We start from the raw sequence: 20,395 nt of genomic DNA, 5'->3' as shown, positions 1-20,395 counted from the left end.
CTATGACCTTATGACTCTGGCGCCAGTGCAGCTCTGTTAACCTGGTTCTCTGGCTCCACAGCGGCTCTGCTGACCTGGTTCTCTGGCTCCACAGCGGATGGATGGATGATGAGGGGGTGGGTGAAAGGATGGATGGATGATGAGGGAATGGATGGATGATGAGGGGGTGGGTGAAAGGATGGATGGATGGATGATGAGGGAATGGATGGATGATGAGGGGGTGGGTGAAAAGATTGATAGATGGATGGATGATGAGGGGAAGGATGGATGGATGAAGAGTGGGTGGGTAGAAGGTTTGATGGATGATGAGGGAAAAGGATGGATGGATGATGAAGGAAAAGGATGGATGGGTGATGAGGGGAAGGATGGATGATGAGGGGAAGGACAGATGGATGGATGGATGGATGATGGGTGGGTGAAAGGATGGATGGAAGGAAGAATGGCTAAGTGAAAGGGTCAATGGAGAGAGAAAGGGAGGATGGATGGATGACTAAAATAGTGGATGGGTGGAAGGATTAGTAAGTGAAAGGATGGCTGGATTGGTGAAAGGGTAAATGGCTGAATGGATGAGTGAATGGATGGATGGGATGAAGAGTGGATGGATAAGTGTACAGATGGATAGGGTAAAAGGGTGGATGGATAATGGAGATGAGTGAAAGGATGGATGAGGGGATGGATGAAGGGATGGATGAGTGAAATGATAGATGGAAGGATACATGATGGATAGGTTTGCAAACGGTTGAATATGTTTGGAAATGGCTGGGCTTACTTATATACTATTGCGCGACCTCTGATGTGTCTGTAAAACGTACCTATTGTCTTGAAGTTTTGTCCTGAATTTTGACCTCCTGTTCTGATTTTGTGTCCTGAATTTTGACCCTTTGTCCTGAATTTTTACACTCACCGTCCTGAATTTGCACCAATGCCAGTTGGTCACCCTATTCGCGGGCTTGGAGACGGAGCGCCGTGCAGAGAGGTCTGTCCCTCAAGATAAACAGACTGAACCACTCAGCCGAGAGAGCTGAGGCGCACACGGGACGGGGTATCTGCAGAGGCGCGCTGGACAAGGGATGAAGTCAGAGGGTTGAGCTCACCTATTGCAGACCATTTCCCCCTGGGAGTGAGCCATGGGAAAAATCCTAGAGGGGCGTCAAGTAGCCCCATGTCATGGGTGTCAACTTCAACCAGTCCCCGCTTTTAAATCGGAGACGATTTGTAGGCTGACATTTTGCAACGAAACTACAAGTACCAACATGCAGTTTGCTACTGTTTAACAAGTGACCACTTGGCGGTTTTGACTGCTCTTTCTCTAGTGTTTAGGTCTGTCGAACGGGCATCCGGTGGGATATCAGGTCGTGTTCAAAATACACTGTAAAGGGGCGATAGGTATAGCCATCATTAGTGCAGCAGGTACAGTGGCACCAAGCTCTAAGGCTATTGCAAGACACAAACTGACCTGCAATGGTACGCCTCTTCTGGCGCAGGGCTTTGCAACGTGACGCATCTGGGAGATGCGTCATGTTGTAAATACCCCGCACCATGGTGCATCTTTTGCGCCGCCGCTGCGTCACAAAAGTGACGCAACGGCGGCGTAAAAGCAGCCCAAGGGGCTTGTAAATCTGCTCCAAAGTGTCTACATTGTAAAGAAACCAAATATACATAGCTTCATGTTGTTAAATAACTAAAAAAACGAAGATATCTGTGTTTGTTGTAGGAAAAATGGCCACATAAAATGCCGCAAAATTGCTGCTAAATTTCCATATTTGTGCCGCTAAATTTCCATTTTTGTGCCGCTAAATTTGCTAATCCATGCCGCTATATCCTGGGCGGTCTGATTTAAGGTAAATTGGGGGGCATGGGGGGTCTCACCCCACAAATACATTGTTTTTAAATCTAAAAACAATCCATGGTATTTGCATGCGTTGTAAATATTTGCGGTAAAAACATGCATGGCACAGGCATGTGATGTATTTTCCTGCGTTGGTCTGTTGTACAACCCTATATATTACATTTTTCACCACAAGTGTGATGGGTAAGCCCAGGCATGGGTCCTGTGCCCACCATGGCACTAGATTTAAGCTATCCTGGCTGGTGAGGGGTAATACCCCAAAGCCCGTCCTAGGATACTTGTTTCCAGTCAGGGAGGACCAGGCAGTATGGGGTGGAGTTTTCCCATGGGGAGCAAGGGCAAGACTGATTCGCATATGGCTGGATCCAAACTGGAATGGCATGGTGGGAAAAACTATGATGGATTTAGACCCTGATCTCTGACTGGAGGTGAGTTTTTGACATTGTTCAGCATTCCGTCCATCAAGTGTTCCTTTTGCTCCTGGCATATTGCCGCCTGAGTCCGGTCTCTCTAACTTATCTATAGAAATTATATGAAATTATCACACAAAACCATTACATTTTTTTTATATAAGTGCATGGGTCGAAATTTCTTCTAAGGAGGCTGCTACCCTTGTAGATTATAGTGCACTTTACAAATACGCATAATATAACCTACTTCAACCACAGGCACAACCCACGTTTATGACTGGAAAGATCCCATTCCACCACTGGTGCCAACCACTGTCAGGTGAGGCACTTTCTGAATCCCTCAGAGCTACCTCCATTGATCCAACAGTTTTTCATTTGGAAGAAGCTGGAGCAAGGGTCTGTATGAAGGTATTCTTCAATCTTTAGCTTAGAGTCTTGAATGCCGGGCCAGTAGGTCACATAACAGAAGAACCCCTTACATTTCAGAAACAATAACCATAATGGGATAAAAAATCTCTGGGTTAGTAAATAGGTACACATACAGCATATTGGATGAGTGATGGCAGGTGATCTTTGAAAGTGGTGAAGTGTAATTCCTGACCTGATATGCAGCAGTGAAGGGAGTAGACCTTCCTCATGGGAGCTTTGGAGGGATCTCTCATGAAACACTTTGAAATAAATGGGGTCAAAGAATGCTTTTCTGCAGCTGAATATTAACCTACATTTTCTTAAACACCATAGGCTCTGAAATAATACTCATTGGATATTCCAGTACATTCCTGATTTGATTGGGGGGACTTCAAGGTTTACATCTAGGTCCCCAAATTACTAACCAAACAATAAAGAATAGTGCTAAATTGTTTAAAATTAGTCAAGCAAATCCTGATGTGCCTATTTAGGTTTTGCCAGTTCTTTCATCTTTTGAATATCATGCATGTCTTAACAATTACCTTTCTTTGAATTGTATACATGGGTATGCATGAGCTACTATCTTTGCATTGTGTTGTCTTGTAAAGATAATTTTATAAGTTATGAAACATTACTCATAATAATAAAAGCAATCAATGAAATGTTTAAACCAAAAATGCTGGAAGTTAGAACACCCCAAATCCCTGAACCAAACCCCAGAATTGGAATTGCATTATTCATACTAAGGCATACTTTAGGTGACACCCACATGTTATCGCATTGAGCAGTAGTTCTTAATCTGTGACCCAAGGTCCCCCTGGGGGGTCACTATAGAAATTACTTAGGCTAGGGTTCCCTGGCTACTTATAATGATTCATTGGGTGTCCTCACATTCCAGTAATGAGTTAGTGAGGGTCCACTGAAGTCGAAAGGTTAAGAACTGCTGAACTAGAGTATTTTATTACAGCTCAGAAAGAAAATGGAGAATTATCTCTAGTTAGGAATTGCTGAAAAACTCTCAGGTGTATTAGAGTTTTGACTGCAGTCAAATCTGAGGGCAGCATCCTTTGCGCACACATTTTACTTTGATCTTGATATAAAGTGTCTTCAGTCTCTTTACTCTGATGCACAGTGTATCAATTTTTCAGGTAGTAAACAGATGCTAACCCAGATACCAGACTTTCACTAGAATGCCATACAGCTGACAATAAAAGAGAATCTTCTTTGAATTGACTGGTCAAAGTATACATATTGAATAATTTGAATGTTTTATGTTTTTACACAGGCATCACACACACTGCTGTATCTGCCATTAATGTCATTGACATTAATTATTGAGAACAATTAATTTTTCATATTACACATTGGAATGATCATAATCTAATGCATGATTTAATTATTCTTTATCTGTTTACTTTTTTATCCATTTTTGTGGTTATTGTCAACCACAAACAAACAGTAGGAACAAATGAATTCGGAAATTATAATTGGTGTTTTCTGACACAGTTACAGAAGAAAAACACTGTGTTTACAGGCCTATATAATTGTTGGTTAAAATTGTGGTGTTTCTTCACTGTGGAATTGGCTTAACTATTCACTCCAGGGAAAGTAAATAGGGATATGAACTACAATGTCAGGTACTACAGTAGATTAATTTTGCTTACCCACAATGGATGTGGACTGAAGACACCATCAGAGGTACATTCCAAATATTATTGACACTGTTCATGTTTTACCCCAGTACAAGCTGTTGAAGACTGAGGCCTGTACTGTGACCACTCATTTGAAATATCCCTAACTTACCAATGGTGTCACTAATCTAGACCTGGTTACACGAGCACTACTACTGAATGGCCCCCACATCCCAATAGGCACTCATTCATATTACTGCACTCTCCTTTCTTCAAGTGTCATTTGCCCATTACTCCTTCTCCCCCTCCTTGTGCTACAACGCCCAGAGGGACCTGGGCTATGTGCACGCAAGTGTGGCCTGAGGTTAAGATTAAGTGGCCTGAGGGTTATGTTATGTTATGTTATTATAAGCTTGTAGAGCGCTTTATCACCCGAGGTATCTAAGCGCTATCAGCGGACACACAACATCAGTAGGACACCAGACCACCCAATCACAGGGGCCCCCAAGCCTCCAAGAAAAGCACGGTCTTCAGATTCTACCTAAAAGGTAGGAGATTGGTTTCTTTCCTAAGTTCAGCTGGAAGAAGGTTCCAAGCCAGGGGGACAGTGCTAGAAAAGGCTCTGCCACCCTTGGATGCAAGGTTGAACCGAGGACAAATCAAATTACACGCCTCAGCAGACCAAAGGGTCCTACTTGGCGTGTAATTTATGAGACGGTCCTTGATATAGATGGGGGCTGAGCCATAGACGGCCTTGTGTGCAATACAAGGCTCTTGAATTTTGCTCTTTGAGCGATTGGCAGCCAATGTAGGTCCTTCAGTAGGGGCGTGGCCTGGGTTCGCCTAGGTTTAATAAAAATGAGTGCGCCCACGTCATTCATCATCACCTGAAGTCTGGCCAGAAGGTTTTTGGGGTGGCCGTAATATAAGAAGTTGCCGTAGTCTAGCCGTGCCAGGATCAGAGCAGAGACCACCAGCCTGAGGGTGGAAAAAGACAGTAGTGAAGGACGTTTCCGCAGCTGATGCAGCCGACTAACACAGGTGCCCACCACCGCCGATACCTGCTGTGTCATGGATAGCAGGGCATCAATTCTGATGCCTAAGCTTTTTACTGCTGGTTCTGGAAAGGGCCCCAGTTCGGCCGGCCAGAAAAGATCGCTCCATGGGTTGGCAGCTGTAGTGACTGCCAGGACTTCCGTTTTATCCGGGTTTATTTTTAAAGAGTTGTACGACATCCAGTTGATCGTGAACTTGAGAATGTCTTGCATTCTCAAGTGGGCTGTAGGTGAGTGGTCAATCTGGATCAGGATTTGCGTGTCGCCGGCATAGTTATAAACCCTGCAGTCCAACCTGTTCACAGCTGCAATCAGAGGCTGTAAATATAAGTTAAAAAGCAGGGGTGAAAGGGCTGACCCCTGGGGCACACCACAAGTCAACTTGGCTGGATTTGACACTAGGTCTGCTAGTTGAATTCTTTGCGAGCGATCTTTAAGAAAGGAAGTCAGCCAGTCCATGACAGTGCCCATATCCCTTGATCCCTAATCCGCGATAAAAGTCGGCGATGATTAACGGTATCAAACGCCGCGGATAAGTCCAACAGGACCAGGGCGCAAGGGTTTTTTTTGTCAGCCTTGAGTCTCAGGTCTTCCAGCTCGGAAAGCATCACCAATTCCGTGCTGTGATGGGCTCTGAAACCCGCCTGATTGGGCTCAAGAAGATGATTGCCTTCGAGGAAGTGGGTGAGAGAGTGCAACACATGTTGCTCCAGGATTTTGGCAAGAAAAGGTAGCTGGGAGATTGGCCTAAAATTCTTTAAGTTTTTAGGATTGGCACCAGATTTCTGTAGAAGTGGAACCACCCGTGCTTTTTTAAAATTGGAGGGAACAAGTCCCATCTCCAAAGAGCGGTTCAGCAGGGCAAGGACTTTGTCCTCCATCCTAGACTTTCTCAGTTTAAAAATCTTCGCGGGCAGGGGTCCGCCTGAGAACCTGACTTCACCCGGTTCATTATAAGGAATAGAGACTGCTTAGTGAGGGCAGGCAATCCCGTCAGGCAGTTCGTTATTGGCCTCGGACAAATAGAGGGAGGCTTGATAGAGCAGGGAAGATTAAGGGTCTGTCTGATTTCTACCATCAAATCCTGTATTTTATTCATGAAGAAGTCTTGAAAGTCTTGACAGTCCTTTGAATTAAAGGTCGGATTTGGCCCCTTAACTGTCTGTAAATCGTTTAAGATTTTAAATACTTCTTTCTGCGGATTGGCAGCCTCCAGGATTGCAGCTTCATAGAATTCGGCCTTCCTCAAACGGATAGCTTTTTTATATAATGCGAACTGCACAGTATAGGCCTCCCGTGCACTGGGTGTCCGATTTTGCTCCACAGAATCCGGTTGTAGTATATAATGGTCCACCTCCCAACGTCACAAACACTCTACTTGAGCCATTAGGCGAGGGAAAAAAGGGAGGGGAAGGGAAGGGACAGCAGGGAAAACGAGAAAACCTGTAACGACAAAGCACGCACTTAGAAACAGAACATATCACATCAGGCTACTCTCGAATGGTCTCACTAGATGAACAACATACGCATTACATTCTGTATGGCCAATTTTCTGGTGGCAGCAGCCAGAATTAAAAAAACACAACAGATCAATGGGTCCCTTTAAATTGCGTTTAATTATTATATATGAACTTTGTACAACACTAAAAGAACTTAATCTGCCTTTTATGAATTTCATGTATGCACTGACTTGTATGATATTGTAAATAGTTTTTATCTGTATGAAATGTTTTTATCTCTTTGTATGATTTATAACTAAATCGAATAAAGATATTTTGACTGACTGACTGACTGGTCTCACTAGATGATCATTTATACCTGCTCAAAAAATGAAACAAACTTCTGTTGAAATCCCCCTCTTTCACCACCAGCCTTGACTGAGTTGTGCCTAAACGAAACATTAACAATACTCAGGATTCACACAGAAACACATATGCCCTACACTGGTGAAATCTCAACAACAACCCTTCAGCCTACCATGACAAGAGTGTGAGGATAGCGTTGCATGGCCGGGTTCTGATAGTAGTATCACAAAATGAAATAAGAAGCAAGGTAATCCTTTTTAGAGGCGAAGAAAGAAAACTAACTATAAGCACCCTGGCCTTACAGATACGGTAGTGTGTAGGAAGCAAGAACCACAACACTCTGCTCTGTTAATGTTTGCGATCAAGTGTTCTCTTAAGATAAACAACAAACGATCCTGGGGTAAGGAACACGGTAAACGGAAAATCAGGCACACGTTTTCTACTTCCTTAGTCACCGTGAAAGTGTGCAAAAAATGACCCTCATGGTAGCTCGTAGTTGTGACCACTACTGCGCTCCGCTGGTAATCCGCCTGCACTGTAAATGTCCCGAAAAGTAAAACACCAAATGCCCCTAGAAGTATGAGCTCATTTCTAATCCGGGACTGAAACGGTAACGCGTAGCTTGAACTACCGCGCTCCGCTTCCACAGTCAAAACGAAGAAAAATGCTCATCTCTGAACGGCAGCGCGGCGGAAGGCAACGCGCTTCATCTATGATGACCCAGATAGTGACAGCACCGGTCCTACCTAGAGTCGGGAATTCGTAACAGCGGCTTCTCTTCCTCAGAAGCCAGGAGACAAATAGGCGACGTGTAGGGAGATCCCCCACCAGCAAGCAAGGAACAAGGATTCTGAGAATTACACGCAACAGGAAGCGTGTCGTGATTACAGTTAATACCTCCCCTCCTCCGAGGATTCTGGGAGATGTAGTTTTTATTCGTCTTTTCCCCTACGCAGTGCATGAACCCATGAGCCAGTACACACAGCATTGTAGGCGCAATACCTGAACCCTGACACTGGGCATGCGAGACTTACGCCAAGCTCTCTCACATTGGCGGAGGACTTGTTTTTGTTCCCTAAGAGCTTTATTGAACCATAATGCTCCTTTGCCCTTATCTCTCAGTCTAACTGCAAATACTCCAGAAGTGAGGCACCACTTGTCTTCATTTTCAGTCTTTGATAGGCACTCAGAGCTCCAACTCATTCTAACATCACCAGCATGGTGAGACTCAAGTAACGTGTCTGATAGCCTAGACAAGCTGTGAATCAGCAGCAACCTGCACAATAGCTCTTACTTCCTCTCTGGACAGCCTTCTTTTGTCCTTACAGCAACACAAATCCCATCAATGGGCTTGATTCTCCCACCCCTCGTTCTGCTGCTGTAGATTCTTGGCGACATACTCCCAGAAATCCACTTTTATCTTTTCCCCATGAATCATACAAAGCTTCTCCGGAAAAGACCAATATAGATCTAGGCTCAATTTCTGGAGTAACATCCTACCAGCACAAAGCCATGGATTTTCTTTTAACTCTGTGCAGGCTTATAAGATCTCCAAGGCTCAGCAGGTAAGATTTTAGGGCTGGAGTTCACTAAAGTTGATGCCAAAAAGCTAGGAGTAGGATTAGTTGAATATTCAGTAATAATACCACAATCAATATTTGTCCAGTCTCAGTAAATTAATCCTTGCTCAACCCTTGCAGTCAGGCTTAACGTAGGAGACATATGTGTGTTAAGTATTTAATACCAACAAAACAGTAAATTAGTAGAAAGACACAACACAAGAAAAATCTAACACCAATTTGTAATAGTAGAGAATATTTTTATCTTCAAGCCAACACACAAATGACAAAAATCCAACGTAGGGAACCAGAGATATGAATTTTTAAAATGATAGGTAAAAATAGCACCAAAAGGCGAAAAACACCAACTGAAGATCCCTGGGCACAAGTTCAGGCCAACCATGATGGAGCTCAGGCCGGGCACAGGACCAAGCTAGGACTGCTGAGTATTGTCCCTCATGTCTTTGGTGTGCAGCATGCGTGGCATTACTTAGCGAGGCTTCGCATCATTTGGTGTCAGTTCGGAGAAGCTGTGAGGTCTACAGTGCCAAGTCCTGCATCGTGTTGCGTCGGGCTACGCCGGTTTCAATGAAGCCATGCAGCAAGGTTTTATGCATCTTCATGTGACTTGCATCACTTCTGTTGAAGCGGTGCAGCAAGGCTTTGCAAAGCTTCTCTTCTTCTTGCTTTAGTTCTGTTGGAGCTGGCAGCTGAGGGGTAAAGCTTTGTGAGGCATCACTTCAACTCACGCTGGTTTGTGTTGTTTCCGATGAGGCAGCCAGCAGGTTTTTGGCTCCTTTGGGAAGACAACTGTCCTCTAGCGCTGGCCAAGGGTTCAAAGGCTCTGGATTTCCACGTTACCTACCTCTGCTATGACCACTTCCTGTGAAGAGCGGCATATTTTTGCCCCAGGATATACTGTTCTCCCAAAAATTAAAATGGAGAAAATCTCTCCTTGGTGTGTGTCTGTGTAACTCAACAAGGCATGGATGGCTTTAAAATGACACCAGACACCACAGCGGTGCACTCTTAAGTGCATTAAATCCATCTTACCTCTAGGCCTATATGCCCTACCATGTACTAGGGACTTAGGTAGGTTGTCTTTGCCAAATAGAATGATACCATTCAGCATAATCCTTTAGAGGACAGATCACTGGTCCTAGGCATGGTTAGCAGAGATGAGCACAGTTTTAGAGCTGGTGACCACCAGCATCAGTAACAAATGGGTTGATCAAGGCAAAAAGGATGACTTTCCTAAATCTACACCATGCATTCTTTAAGATATCACCCACATTAAATAAAAAATAAGAAGCTTTAGCCAGGGACCACTACCTCTTCTGGTGGTCCTTGCTGTGTAGAATACAATATAATAAAGATGCAGAATTGATTTGTAGGAACCATATAACAGTGACTTAAAGCATTATGAGGAGCTCCACAAATGTGCCGCTTTCAACCTCAATGCAGGTCCCTATTAGATTCTGTTGGACAAATAATTATAGATGGATCAGCAAACTATTGGAGATATCAGAAGAAGCCCCATGAGAAAAGGTAGCAGAATCTGGACACCTTTCACATTCACTATCAGAAGTGTGAAACCATGTGCATTATCCAACTCCAGGCACAGTATTGAATGGGTATCCAGGAATTCACAGCCACATGATAAAGTGTTTCAATCATTGTTCACCACTATACCTACTCTGTATCTCTCCAAGTCTATCATTTACCCATATCAAGTGCTCCCAAATCCCTTGTCTCTCTTTGTCTCTTCATGCACAGATGCATTTTAATATTTCCACCCATCTTCCATGTCTGATGCGATTATCTTTCTGAACATGTGAAATCAATATTTGGACAAATGAGGTTTAATGATAATTAGATGGAGTGGCATGCAATGGGCGATACAAAATGAGCCGCCAGAAACACAATGAGTGAAGGTGAGTAGGATATATCAAAGGGCACCCTATTGAGAACTATGACAAAGAGGAAATGGAAACAACATGGTAAGGATGGCCACTGCTTCTAAAAGTATGCCATGATTGCTCTTGCACCATGAAGAAAGGATATAGTAAGTTTGAACACAAAAAGTGACTCTTTAAAGATAAGCATTTTGAATGATGGTCAAACCTACCTCCATGCAGAGGAATTAGGGGGGCTTGTTTTGAAATATTGACTCTCATACACTGATTACTCTCTTGCACAGACTAGTTTTTAGCTTTCACAACATAAACACTTGCGTTTTACTGTATACAAATTGTTTTGATAGTAGTCAAGTTGTATATCTGACTTGAGAAGTGTAAAGTATTATAGAATGATGTGCTTGTGTACTTGAATTTTTGTAGCTGATTCTCACAAACTCACTCACTCTACCATGATCTGTCTGTATTGCACAGCACTCGCTCATCGTAAACGTGAAACATCCTACTTTCACCACGAAACAAAAATTATGAGACACTCTGAACAGAGGTTTCTATTTTTCTGTTACCGTTTATGCTCTTAATATACTTTGCTGTCCCCTTTGGTGCAACAGTGCAAGATTCCACTCAGTCACACTGCGATGAACCATCAAACATTGGTTTGGAGGGTCTTTGATTGTTTCAAAAGGATTACTTTGGTAGGACAAAGACTCTGGTCCTTAAGAGTTGTGCGTTTGTTTCCACGTCCCTAAAAGAAACTACCAATGGAAACTGAAGATGTAGATTCCTATGTTCCTCACATTCAACTTTGCATTTTAAATACCTGAACTATGTAGCTCCTCTCAAATGTGATGAACGCACAGCACTATAAAATAGCCTATGCTTTATAATATATTATGAAAAATGTTATGCAAAATATCACTTTCCAAATTTCATATGTGCAATCATTTCCCATATCTAGTGAAATCTGGAAGTATACATTTGTGCCTAATGAATAAATCGCTTCTTTATTTAATTTAGGAAATCACAGTCAAATCGCCGGCGCAGTTGTTGCAATCAAAGTGTTGGATGTGAATGACAACGCCCCTGAGTTTGCATCAGAATATGAAGCTTTTTTATGTGAAAATGGACGGCCTGGACAAGTAAATATATATTTTGAACAATTGATATTGATATAATGGAACAACTAATTTGAAATGTGCTTACTATGGCTACTGAAAGGTTGTAATTTGCTTTTGACAACATTTTCAAAGAAATAAAATAAGATTTTAGCTGTGCCCAACCCTCATGTCATGTCCCAGATATTTCAAATGCATTTGTCACACAGTGGCCTAAATACAGTGATTGTACTCACCTATTATCATTGCTATCTGATGGGAGATTTAGAAAAACAAGACATTTTAGTAACATGGTGCTTTTTAATGGAAGCCTATATTTGCTAATACCTGATTCTGAAGCCAAAAAGACAAGCCTGCACTCGCACTCTTGGAACATACGCAATTGCTTTTCTTGTGGAAATTGTTGAAGATATGTCACCTTTTACATTCTGAAAGCATTCTAGACTGAAAGAAAGATTATATTCCTTTTTAACCTGCACAATTAGAAGTTAATCGTGCAGCTAACTCGGCAATATACCGCGACACATACAAAAGAATATTTCTGAGAATTTCCAGAGCCGGTCACTTTCTTAACCCCTTGGAGCACATTCTAGTGCACGAATCCGCTTTGTATAAAGAGCCTACATCAAAATGAGGTTGGATTCAAATTCACCAGGTTCAGATTTAAGTCACCGTCTCCGTTTCTCAATTCTCTAATTTGAACAGATCTCTTTTTACAGTCCCTCGCTGTGCATGTTCAAAAGATATTTTAGGCATAGTACAGTTGCTGAAGCAAAGCTAATCCACCCATGTCGTTACAAAAAGGTCAATGTTTGAGCTTGAATCCTTCCTTTCACTTGTGCTGCACTGTTCAGCCAACTCTTCATCATTTTAAACTATTCAATGTTGAAGGAAGGGTGCTTGACCTATAAAGTCAGCATTATACCTAAATTTAAAACTTTCTGTTAGCCATGGGAACATAATCTTTCTAGACGTTTGAAGCATGTATCCTGTTTTGCATTCCTCATATTCAAAAAGAGGTGATTAACTGCCAGTGGATAATTCAGTTATGATAGAATGTATTTTTTTCTGTAGCTGAGTTACTCATTCTCACTGCTGTCTGCGCTGTAATATGCTGTAACTGTTAAAAACTGTAAATCTGCAACACTTATAGGAATGAGATTTACTAATATGTATTGCTATTCGAATAGAACAATTTAAAGACGAGCAAATGCACACTTCTTAAACACATGCGTGCTAGTTACATGCTGTGCCCTTTCATATTACAGTATGCAGCGGAAATTGAAAAAAACGTGATCACTTATTTGACAATCTTAGTTGGTTTGTTTGAAAATTTAACTGTATATATTTTTGTCTGCTACATGCATGTGTGTTTTTTTTTTATTCGCAAAGTTTTGTAAACTGGTCTGTGGTCACCAATTACTTTTAAATTCCTTTTATGCTGATTTGGTGTCACACCAAGGAGCTCCCCGTGCAGGTAAGGCAGTGGTCGGGTTAGGGGGGGACACGACAAACAACTAAGAGTCATCGTCTGTCAAGTCCCCCCATCACGCTCTACCCCTCCGATCTTACTTGCATGGGCTGCTCCTGGTCACACCTTTGTTAACTAAAGACATTTACAGGTTTGGGTGGAACCGAGTGTACATCTGGAATAACCACATGTGTTTGGTCTCTTTTTATTAAACATATATCCCAAATTAATTTTACAAATTGCATTTTATATTGTAGATAATCCAGACAGTAAGTGCTATTGACAAAGATGATCCCAAGAACGGCCATTATTTTTTCTACAGTCTTCTCCCTGAAATGGCCAACAATCCAAATTTCACAATCAAAAACAACGAAGGTAAATATGCATATTATATAAATGACTTGTTGAATCAAAGTGAGCACGGGCATTTAGGCAATCTGAGCTGATTCGTTGATTTCATAATAATCATTATTACCTGACTGTATTTTGGTCATACTGGTGATATTAGTTGGCGTATGTTGTGTACAGTAAAAGTGAAAATTAATAAACATGGATTTTAGTAGACACAAATAAAGAAATGTCGGTCTTATGGCTTAACTGATGAATGTAATATGATCATTCAGCGGCAAACATGATTAAGGCACATACAGTTCTCAAGGAATGTGAAGAGATTGTATGGATAATAAAAGAAACAAAGGCACCTGCATATTCTTGTATTTTCCTTGTTGATAATTCTGTTATTTTTGAATGAAAATAATCACATGGCCTTTTTTTCAAATTATGCCAATATCAGTGCCTCAAATCATTCGACTTGGATTGTAGCCTTGCACATGACTTGGGGCCAGATGTACAAACATTGGGAAGACCGATTTCCTAAATGCGATTCTCTCTGAATGACAATTAGGAAATTAGTATTCCTAATGTAAGAAACTCATTGACTTTCATTTAGGGATTCCTTGTGCGTCGCAAATCAACCTACTTCATGAATAATAATGAGGTAGGTCACAGGTTGCGATCCATCAGGAATCACAGCCATCACAGGGATGGTGGCCTGCTGAGGCCAGCCGACCACCATATCTGCAATTGCTTTATAATAAAGCAATCTTTTTTTTTTAAATCAGTTCTTTACCTTAAAGACAAATGGGATGTGTTTAAAAAGAAAAACATGAAACCTTGAAATCTTATTTTTTAGGAGTAGGCAATGGTCCCTGCTCTTAAAAATATTTATATTTACATTCTCAAAGGAAAGGGGTCCTTTAGAGACCCATTTCTCTTTGTGAATGGTTTACCATCAGTTTTAAACAGGTGATAAACTATTACTTTTTTATATTACCAACAGTAATACATACCTTCACATTTTGGGATTTGGAATGGACACCCTAAACGGGGAACATCCTTTACGACGCAACTATTACCCCGCACTACCATTACAACGCGGGGATTACAACGAAAGTCGTCACAACGACTTTCGCTGGAGGGCGCTGTTGGATAGGGAATAGTTTAATTTTCTATCCAACACCTTCCCTACTATCCACGGGGACTGGAGTTGGAATAGAAAATTAACTATTCCACTATCCAGCGCCCCCCAACGCAAGTCGTTGTAACGACTTGCGTTGTAATCCCCGCGTTGTAATGGCATGCGGGGTAAAAGCATGCGTTGTACTGACATACAACCCCCTAAACACACTCCTACCAAATAGTAAATGGCAAATACAAAATGTGTTTCGGTAACAAGTTACTGAATGGCATTTTGCATATTTGAAAAATCTTTTTTGGAGTTGCAAACTGCCTGATTCTGCAAATCGGGCAGTTTGCTGCTTGAAAACTGCTTTGTACATCTGGTCCTTAGATCATTGCAGCTCACAAGACAGAGAATCTAAGCTTTGTTCATAAAGACAGGCTGCAAGTTCCAGTCTGCCAGTATGAAAATAATATGGTTAACTGGTCCAAAAAAATAAGATGCTGCTGATAATTAGCAAAAAAGAGTGAACAGAATTAATCCTGAACAAGCACGAGTAGTAAAGAGCTGAATTTTGATACCCAAAACATTAAAGCTGCCAGAAATTATAAAAATCCTTGACCTAGTAAAAGAAAAGACAAACTTTATCATCATGATTGTTTTCACAATAGTTTTCCCAATAGTAGCAAGGCAAATGGTTGGCAGTGTTATCAAAGAAAGGATAATGCTGAATATTGTGCACACAGTACCTAAAACCACTCAAGCGAGTGTCTGTAACCGGGTGTAGTTCCAAAAAAGATTGCACCATTGAAAAATGCAGCAAAGTGTTGCATCTCAAGAGCATGAAGCCGGTAAAAAGCTTATGAGTGGCACTTCTGAACTTAAGAACTTTGTAAATTTAAAGGTAACGTCAAGTCTTATAGCAGTCATTCGGCTTACCTATTGATAATATAATATTTTTAAAACATCATTATACTAGAACACCCAATTGCATATGATGTTGTGTAACCAGAGGTTCCTTATAAACACTAAATTAAAGTGCATATAGGAGTATGTCCTAGTGTAGCTTGTCAGCTTACCCAAGATGCAAACCTTTTGAAAGTTAATAACAGATATTCATGAACAGCCCATGTTGCCCTAGCATTTCTCCTATGTGTAGACAAACCCAACAGAAAACTGCCAATAATAAATTATGTTCTTAAGTTAAGCTGTGCATGTTCACTAAAAATTCTAAAAACATGTTTAAACATATAACCATGTTCTGCCTACTATAATTAATGGCATTGCATGAATAATAACATTAGAGAAATGATGTAGCTCATAACAATTTAGGTTGTTCCTTGTCTTTAGCGATGTTTGAAGCAGTGTGCCATAATCTACTTTGTAATGTGTTTACCTTGTTATATGAAAACAATGTATGTCAATGTAATTGATAATTATATATTTGCATAGCAGATTACCTCCATTAAAGGACCTTCATTGTACCATTGCTTTGTTTGACTGATGAGGCAGAAGTAATTCTGTGGCTAGGCATATTGGTGTCACAGAATCATAATGAAAGTTACAGATCTCGGCATTGGTACTTACAACAATAACATAAACACTGTTGAAAGAATGATGCTGTGATTCCATGGGGAGGGTGGTATGCAGTATGGAATGGGCTTGACTGAGATTCATCGGCAGGCTGGTGGCCTGTGATTGTTTGCGGTATAGGATTTACTTGGTCCCATTGATACACATCAAAAAAGGTCTTACAATAAAAGTTCTGAATTCTCAGGTAAAAGTTTAGAAGGTAATCAAGTGTATCAATATGCATTGTATTTCCTTAGTTAAAACATGAGAACAAGCACAATGGATTGAGTCTTAGAAAATGGAGTAGTCACTCAGGGTTTGTGAAGAGGTGAAACACTGCCATGACTACTGAGTTGAACTGTGGGTCATTGTCCTATATGGGTGGGTCCACCAAGCCTTGTACACACACACATCCATTCCAAACTGTGGATTTAAAAATGCTCAAATACCTCTTCAGTGGCAGTTTCTCTGCATTCAGAAGTTATATTAATGTGTGTAAAACATATGTATTCCTAAAAATTTGAAATTGGAATACACTTTAGCCTAATTTGTTTACACCTCGGAGTTGAACTTAAGGAAACAGAAGGTTTAAGTATTGGGTCTAGTTTTGGAAACAGTAGAGAAGTGTGCAAAGGCATTGGATGGATAGCACAGAAAGAAAAACTAGGAAATCTTGGTACAGTGTTATACTTACCCAATGCTTTAATCGGAAAGTCTGAGTTTTCTACATTTAGCTAGGTGATTTTTTTTATATATTTTTCATCAATTACCTGTTTTAGATACTTATGTTGCATATTTGTTGTCAATTTGTTTCTAGAGCAATTTGACTATTTTCCTAAAATCAAATATTTTATTTGAGTTTTGAAAAGTTTTATGATTTTAAACCTTAATTAAAACTTAACAGAGCAATGTTTTAACAAATCCAATATGTTAACTAGCAGCTGAAACAATACCAATGCCACTTTTGGGAAAACCAATGCATTAAGCTATCCCTTGAAATAGTGATACAAAAGGCACACATAGCAGAGAACACAATATTATCATTAGTATTAGGATGACTTTTTTAAATACAAAAGAATATACATTGCGATGACTGCTATGTTTATATTTATGTTATTCTGAAAAATATTTTCATCTTCTTTTGATTGAACAATTTTGAGATTACAATTTTTAAGAATATCTGAAAAAAATATTTTAGGCCTGTGCCCAAAATCCTGTCCTGTCTTGAAAATATACTGCATCTTGGTTAATTGTGTTAAAGTGTAAATATCTAGCTGTCAAACCTTCTACCACATTTTAAGGGACCCTAGGTTGGGAGACACCTTATTGCCACTATTTGTCACTGTTTCCTTAGACCTTTCAGTCTTCATTTTGGAGGTATTGCCATGGCCAAGGCAATGTCTTCATCACTGTTGATTTACTCTCCTCAGTGTGACGTAACGTGTTTTTCCATAGAATTAATATCAAATTCATGCCTATGTTTGTATATTATTCTGTAGTAAACAAGCTTGTTAAATTTCATCATTTAACAACTATTTATATGAAACCAAATTTGTAGAAGGAGTCTATGAGTCATTATAAAGCTTGAACAAGATGAAATCTGACATGTTCCGATCAGGTGAAGTTGAGAAAAAGAAATAACAATACATTTCGATTATCAAAATAGCTGCTTTCAAAAACAGGCATTTTTATAGATATCTGATGGAAGGATCAAAGCATGTGTCATTCTGACCAGTTAGATTTATCAGAAAAAATATATCTAAAAAAGACTTCTCTGTTCCACCACTCTTGGATTATTGTTATGATATATGTAGTAGCTTAGGTCACTTCAATTCAGTAAAAATATTCATGTCTCGGGATACAAGATGTGGGTGCCTGATACAGCTCCTGTTTTTTGCCTAGTTTATAGAGTCATTGCTAACAAACTTAAAAATAATGAATTGTTGCAATGTTATCGTCCAAGTGGGGCTTTAATTAAACTGTACACTCATAAAATGGTTTTATTGAACATCACTTCAAAAGAGAAAGGAGAAAGGGCACAAAGAAGATGATAGCCTACCTGCCTCAATGCAGACTTTGGTCATTGATTTAGCTCAGAATGCATATAATGATGATGATAATCAAATACATTGCAGTACATTGAGTTCCTTTACCAGAAAAAAAAATCAAAAGCTGTTTCACAATTGGAATTCTCTTTTGTTTAGTAGAATGGGAAACATGTTTTTTACAGTGGTGGTGCTCTGCCAGTGTCTTTTCCTGTTCCCTTTTTTTCATTGTCATCTAAGCAAGATTGTTTTTTGCATTCTGTATTCTGTTCTTCATTGCTTTATTTGGCCGTAAAAAAGAGCAAGGTGTGCAAAAAACATTCCAGGTACTAATTGTTGAAGATGGGCCTTGCCTGAACTAGAAATGTAGTATGTTATTATAATTATAGCTAGGTTAAAAAAGTTATAGACCAGGAAAGCATCATGGGTACACAGACTTATATAACTTAATCTGTAAGATACTGACACAATCATAAAAAATACTTGATCATATTTGGATATCCAAATTATATTGAGGAAGCTAGGTTTTGTATGATATTGGTATTGATTCTGAATTTTTGATTGGTGAGTAAATTAACAGTGAGCATACTGTGGTGACATAAATTTAAAAGAAACTGGTTAAATCTACAGCATCAATCAAAAATCTAAGAGGGTGGGAAAATCTGATTATTCATGGTAATTAACACTTTATGTTAGATGGCCAAGTGATGGAAAAAAACGAATCTTTCAATTGCATAACTTCATTGTTGGGTGCCTGTTCATCAAATTATATTTGGAATGCAGGGCTATATAAGGAGGTCAGAAAAGTGAAACTTTCCACAGTTTATGGGAGCTGAAAAACTACCCAGAATGTTGTTTGAGGAACAGTTATGGGGTTTAGAGTGGAGTACGGAAACCTGACAAGAATTAACTGATATATGTTTAAAATGCATAATGTAGTGTTTGGAAATACTTGCAAATGAGATGTGTAGAGCTTAAGAAAATAAAAACAGGGGAGAGAATGTGCAGTACTGGACAGAGTTGCCCACTTTGGAGTTGGGAAGCTAGATTCGAGTCTCAGTGTCGTCTCAACATCCTGTGATACTGGGCAAATCATTTAATCACCCTGTGCCTACAAAGATCAATGTGTAACTGTATAATGTAACTGTTGCTCATGTTTGCGCTATATAACATTGCACATAACAAATCTCAGAAGCACTGAATGCATTATTGTGATATCCACTGTGTAACACCATGTACTCTGCATTTATCTCATTATTGCACCACATGTACCATCATGTGATTCTTTTGTCGAAATGGAGTGCACTAATATTCTTTATGTGCTGCACTAAACATATATTTATGTTTAGTACACCATGGAGGCAACGACCAACAGTGATCTGGTTGTTCCTGCTATCCTGCCATTTGCTGGGTTGTGCAATCTTGGCAACACTTGCTATTTAAATAGTGTGCTAAAAATAAGTCTTATTTATTTGACACATTTTATTTTGTGGTGACTGATTTTGTATAACACTAAATGTCCAAACATTATGTAAGAATTCAATACTTCGATGCCCAGCAGGTGCTACAGACAGCTTTAAGCCCACCAGGCTGAGATTTCTGGTTAGATTTGATGTATGAGTGACTTGATATAGAAAAATAAATGCTACTGAAATTTGTATCCACTGTGTTACTAGCGTTTAGGTGTGAGACAAATGTGATAGGCATAAAGCCACTCCTAACTTTTGGAACTGCAAAGATAATTTAAGATGTGGGTCAGTTCACCATATTATACAAAGAAGCAAACTTAAGTTGCATCGAAAATAAGCAGGTAATGCCGTCTACTCACCTGCACCATGAATGTAATTTGGGAGTAGTCTGGGGCACTGCTGTGGCCCCTAGCTTGCGTCCTGCTACTCCTGGCACTTCATTTGTGAGCCCTGACCTCAGAGAGGGCAACAAGTTTGCCTCCTTTGAGACCAGGGGTCACACAGTAAGTACCAGTAGTAGCAAGTAGCAAGCTAGAGGTTACAGCTGTGACCCCTGACAACCCCAAAATGGCATCCATGATCTGCACACACATTGGGCACTGGTTGCTTTCTTGCCAACATCCTTTTTATA

At 40.2% G+C, this 20,395-nt stretch overlaps 1 protein-coding gene across 1 annotated transcript in view; it reads left to right on the top strand.

Moving 5' to 3' along the window:
* The window catches only part of CDH8 (cadherin 8), a 780,636-nt gene that overhangs the window by 688,735 nt on the left and 71,506 nt on the right, over nucleotides 1–20,395 (top strand). Inside the window, exons 8-9 of the mRNA XM_078668530.1 lie at nucleotides 11,651–11,772; nucleotides 13,477–13,594. Coding sequence (XP_078524656.1) covers nucleotides 11,651–11,772; nucleotides 13,477–13,594 — 240 coding nt within the window. The remainder of the gene's footprint in view (nucleotides 1–11,650; nucleotides 11,773–13,476; nucleotides 13,595–20,395) is intronic.

Source organism: Lissotriton helveticus, chromosome 12 (genome assembly GCF_964261635.1).
Source record: "Lissotriton helveticus chromosome 12, aLisHel1.1, whole genome shotgun sequence".
Taxonomy (NCBI): domain Eukaryota; kingdom Metazoa; phylum Chordata; class Amphibia; order Caudata; family Salamandridae; genus Lissotriton; species Lissotriton helveticus.
The sequence above is the reverse complement of the archived record's forward strand: the minus strand, read 5'-3'. Positions and strand labels throughout refer to the sequence as shown.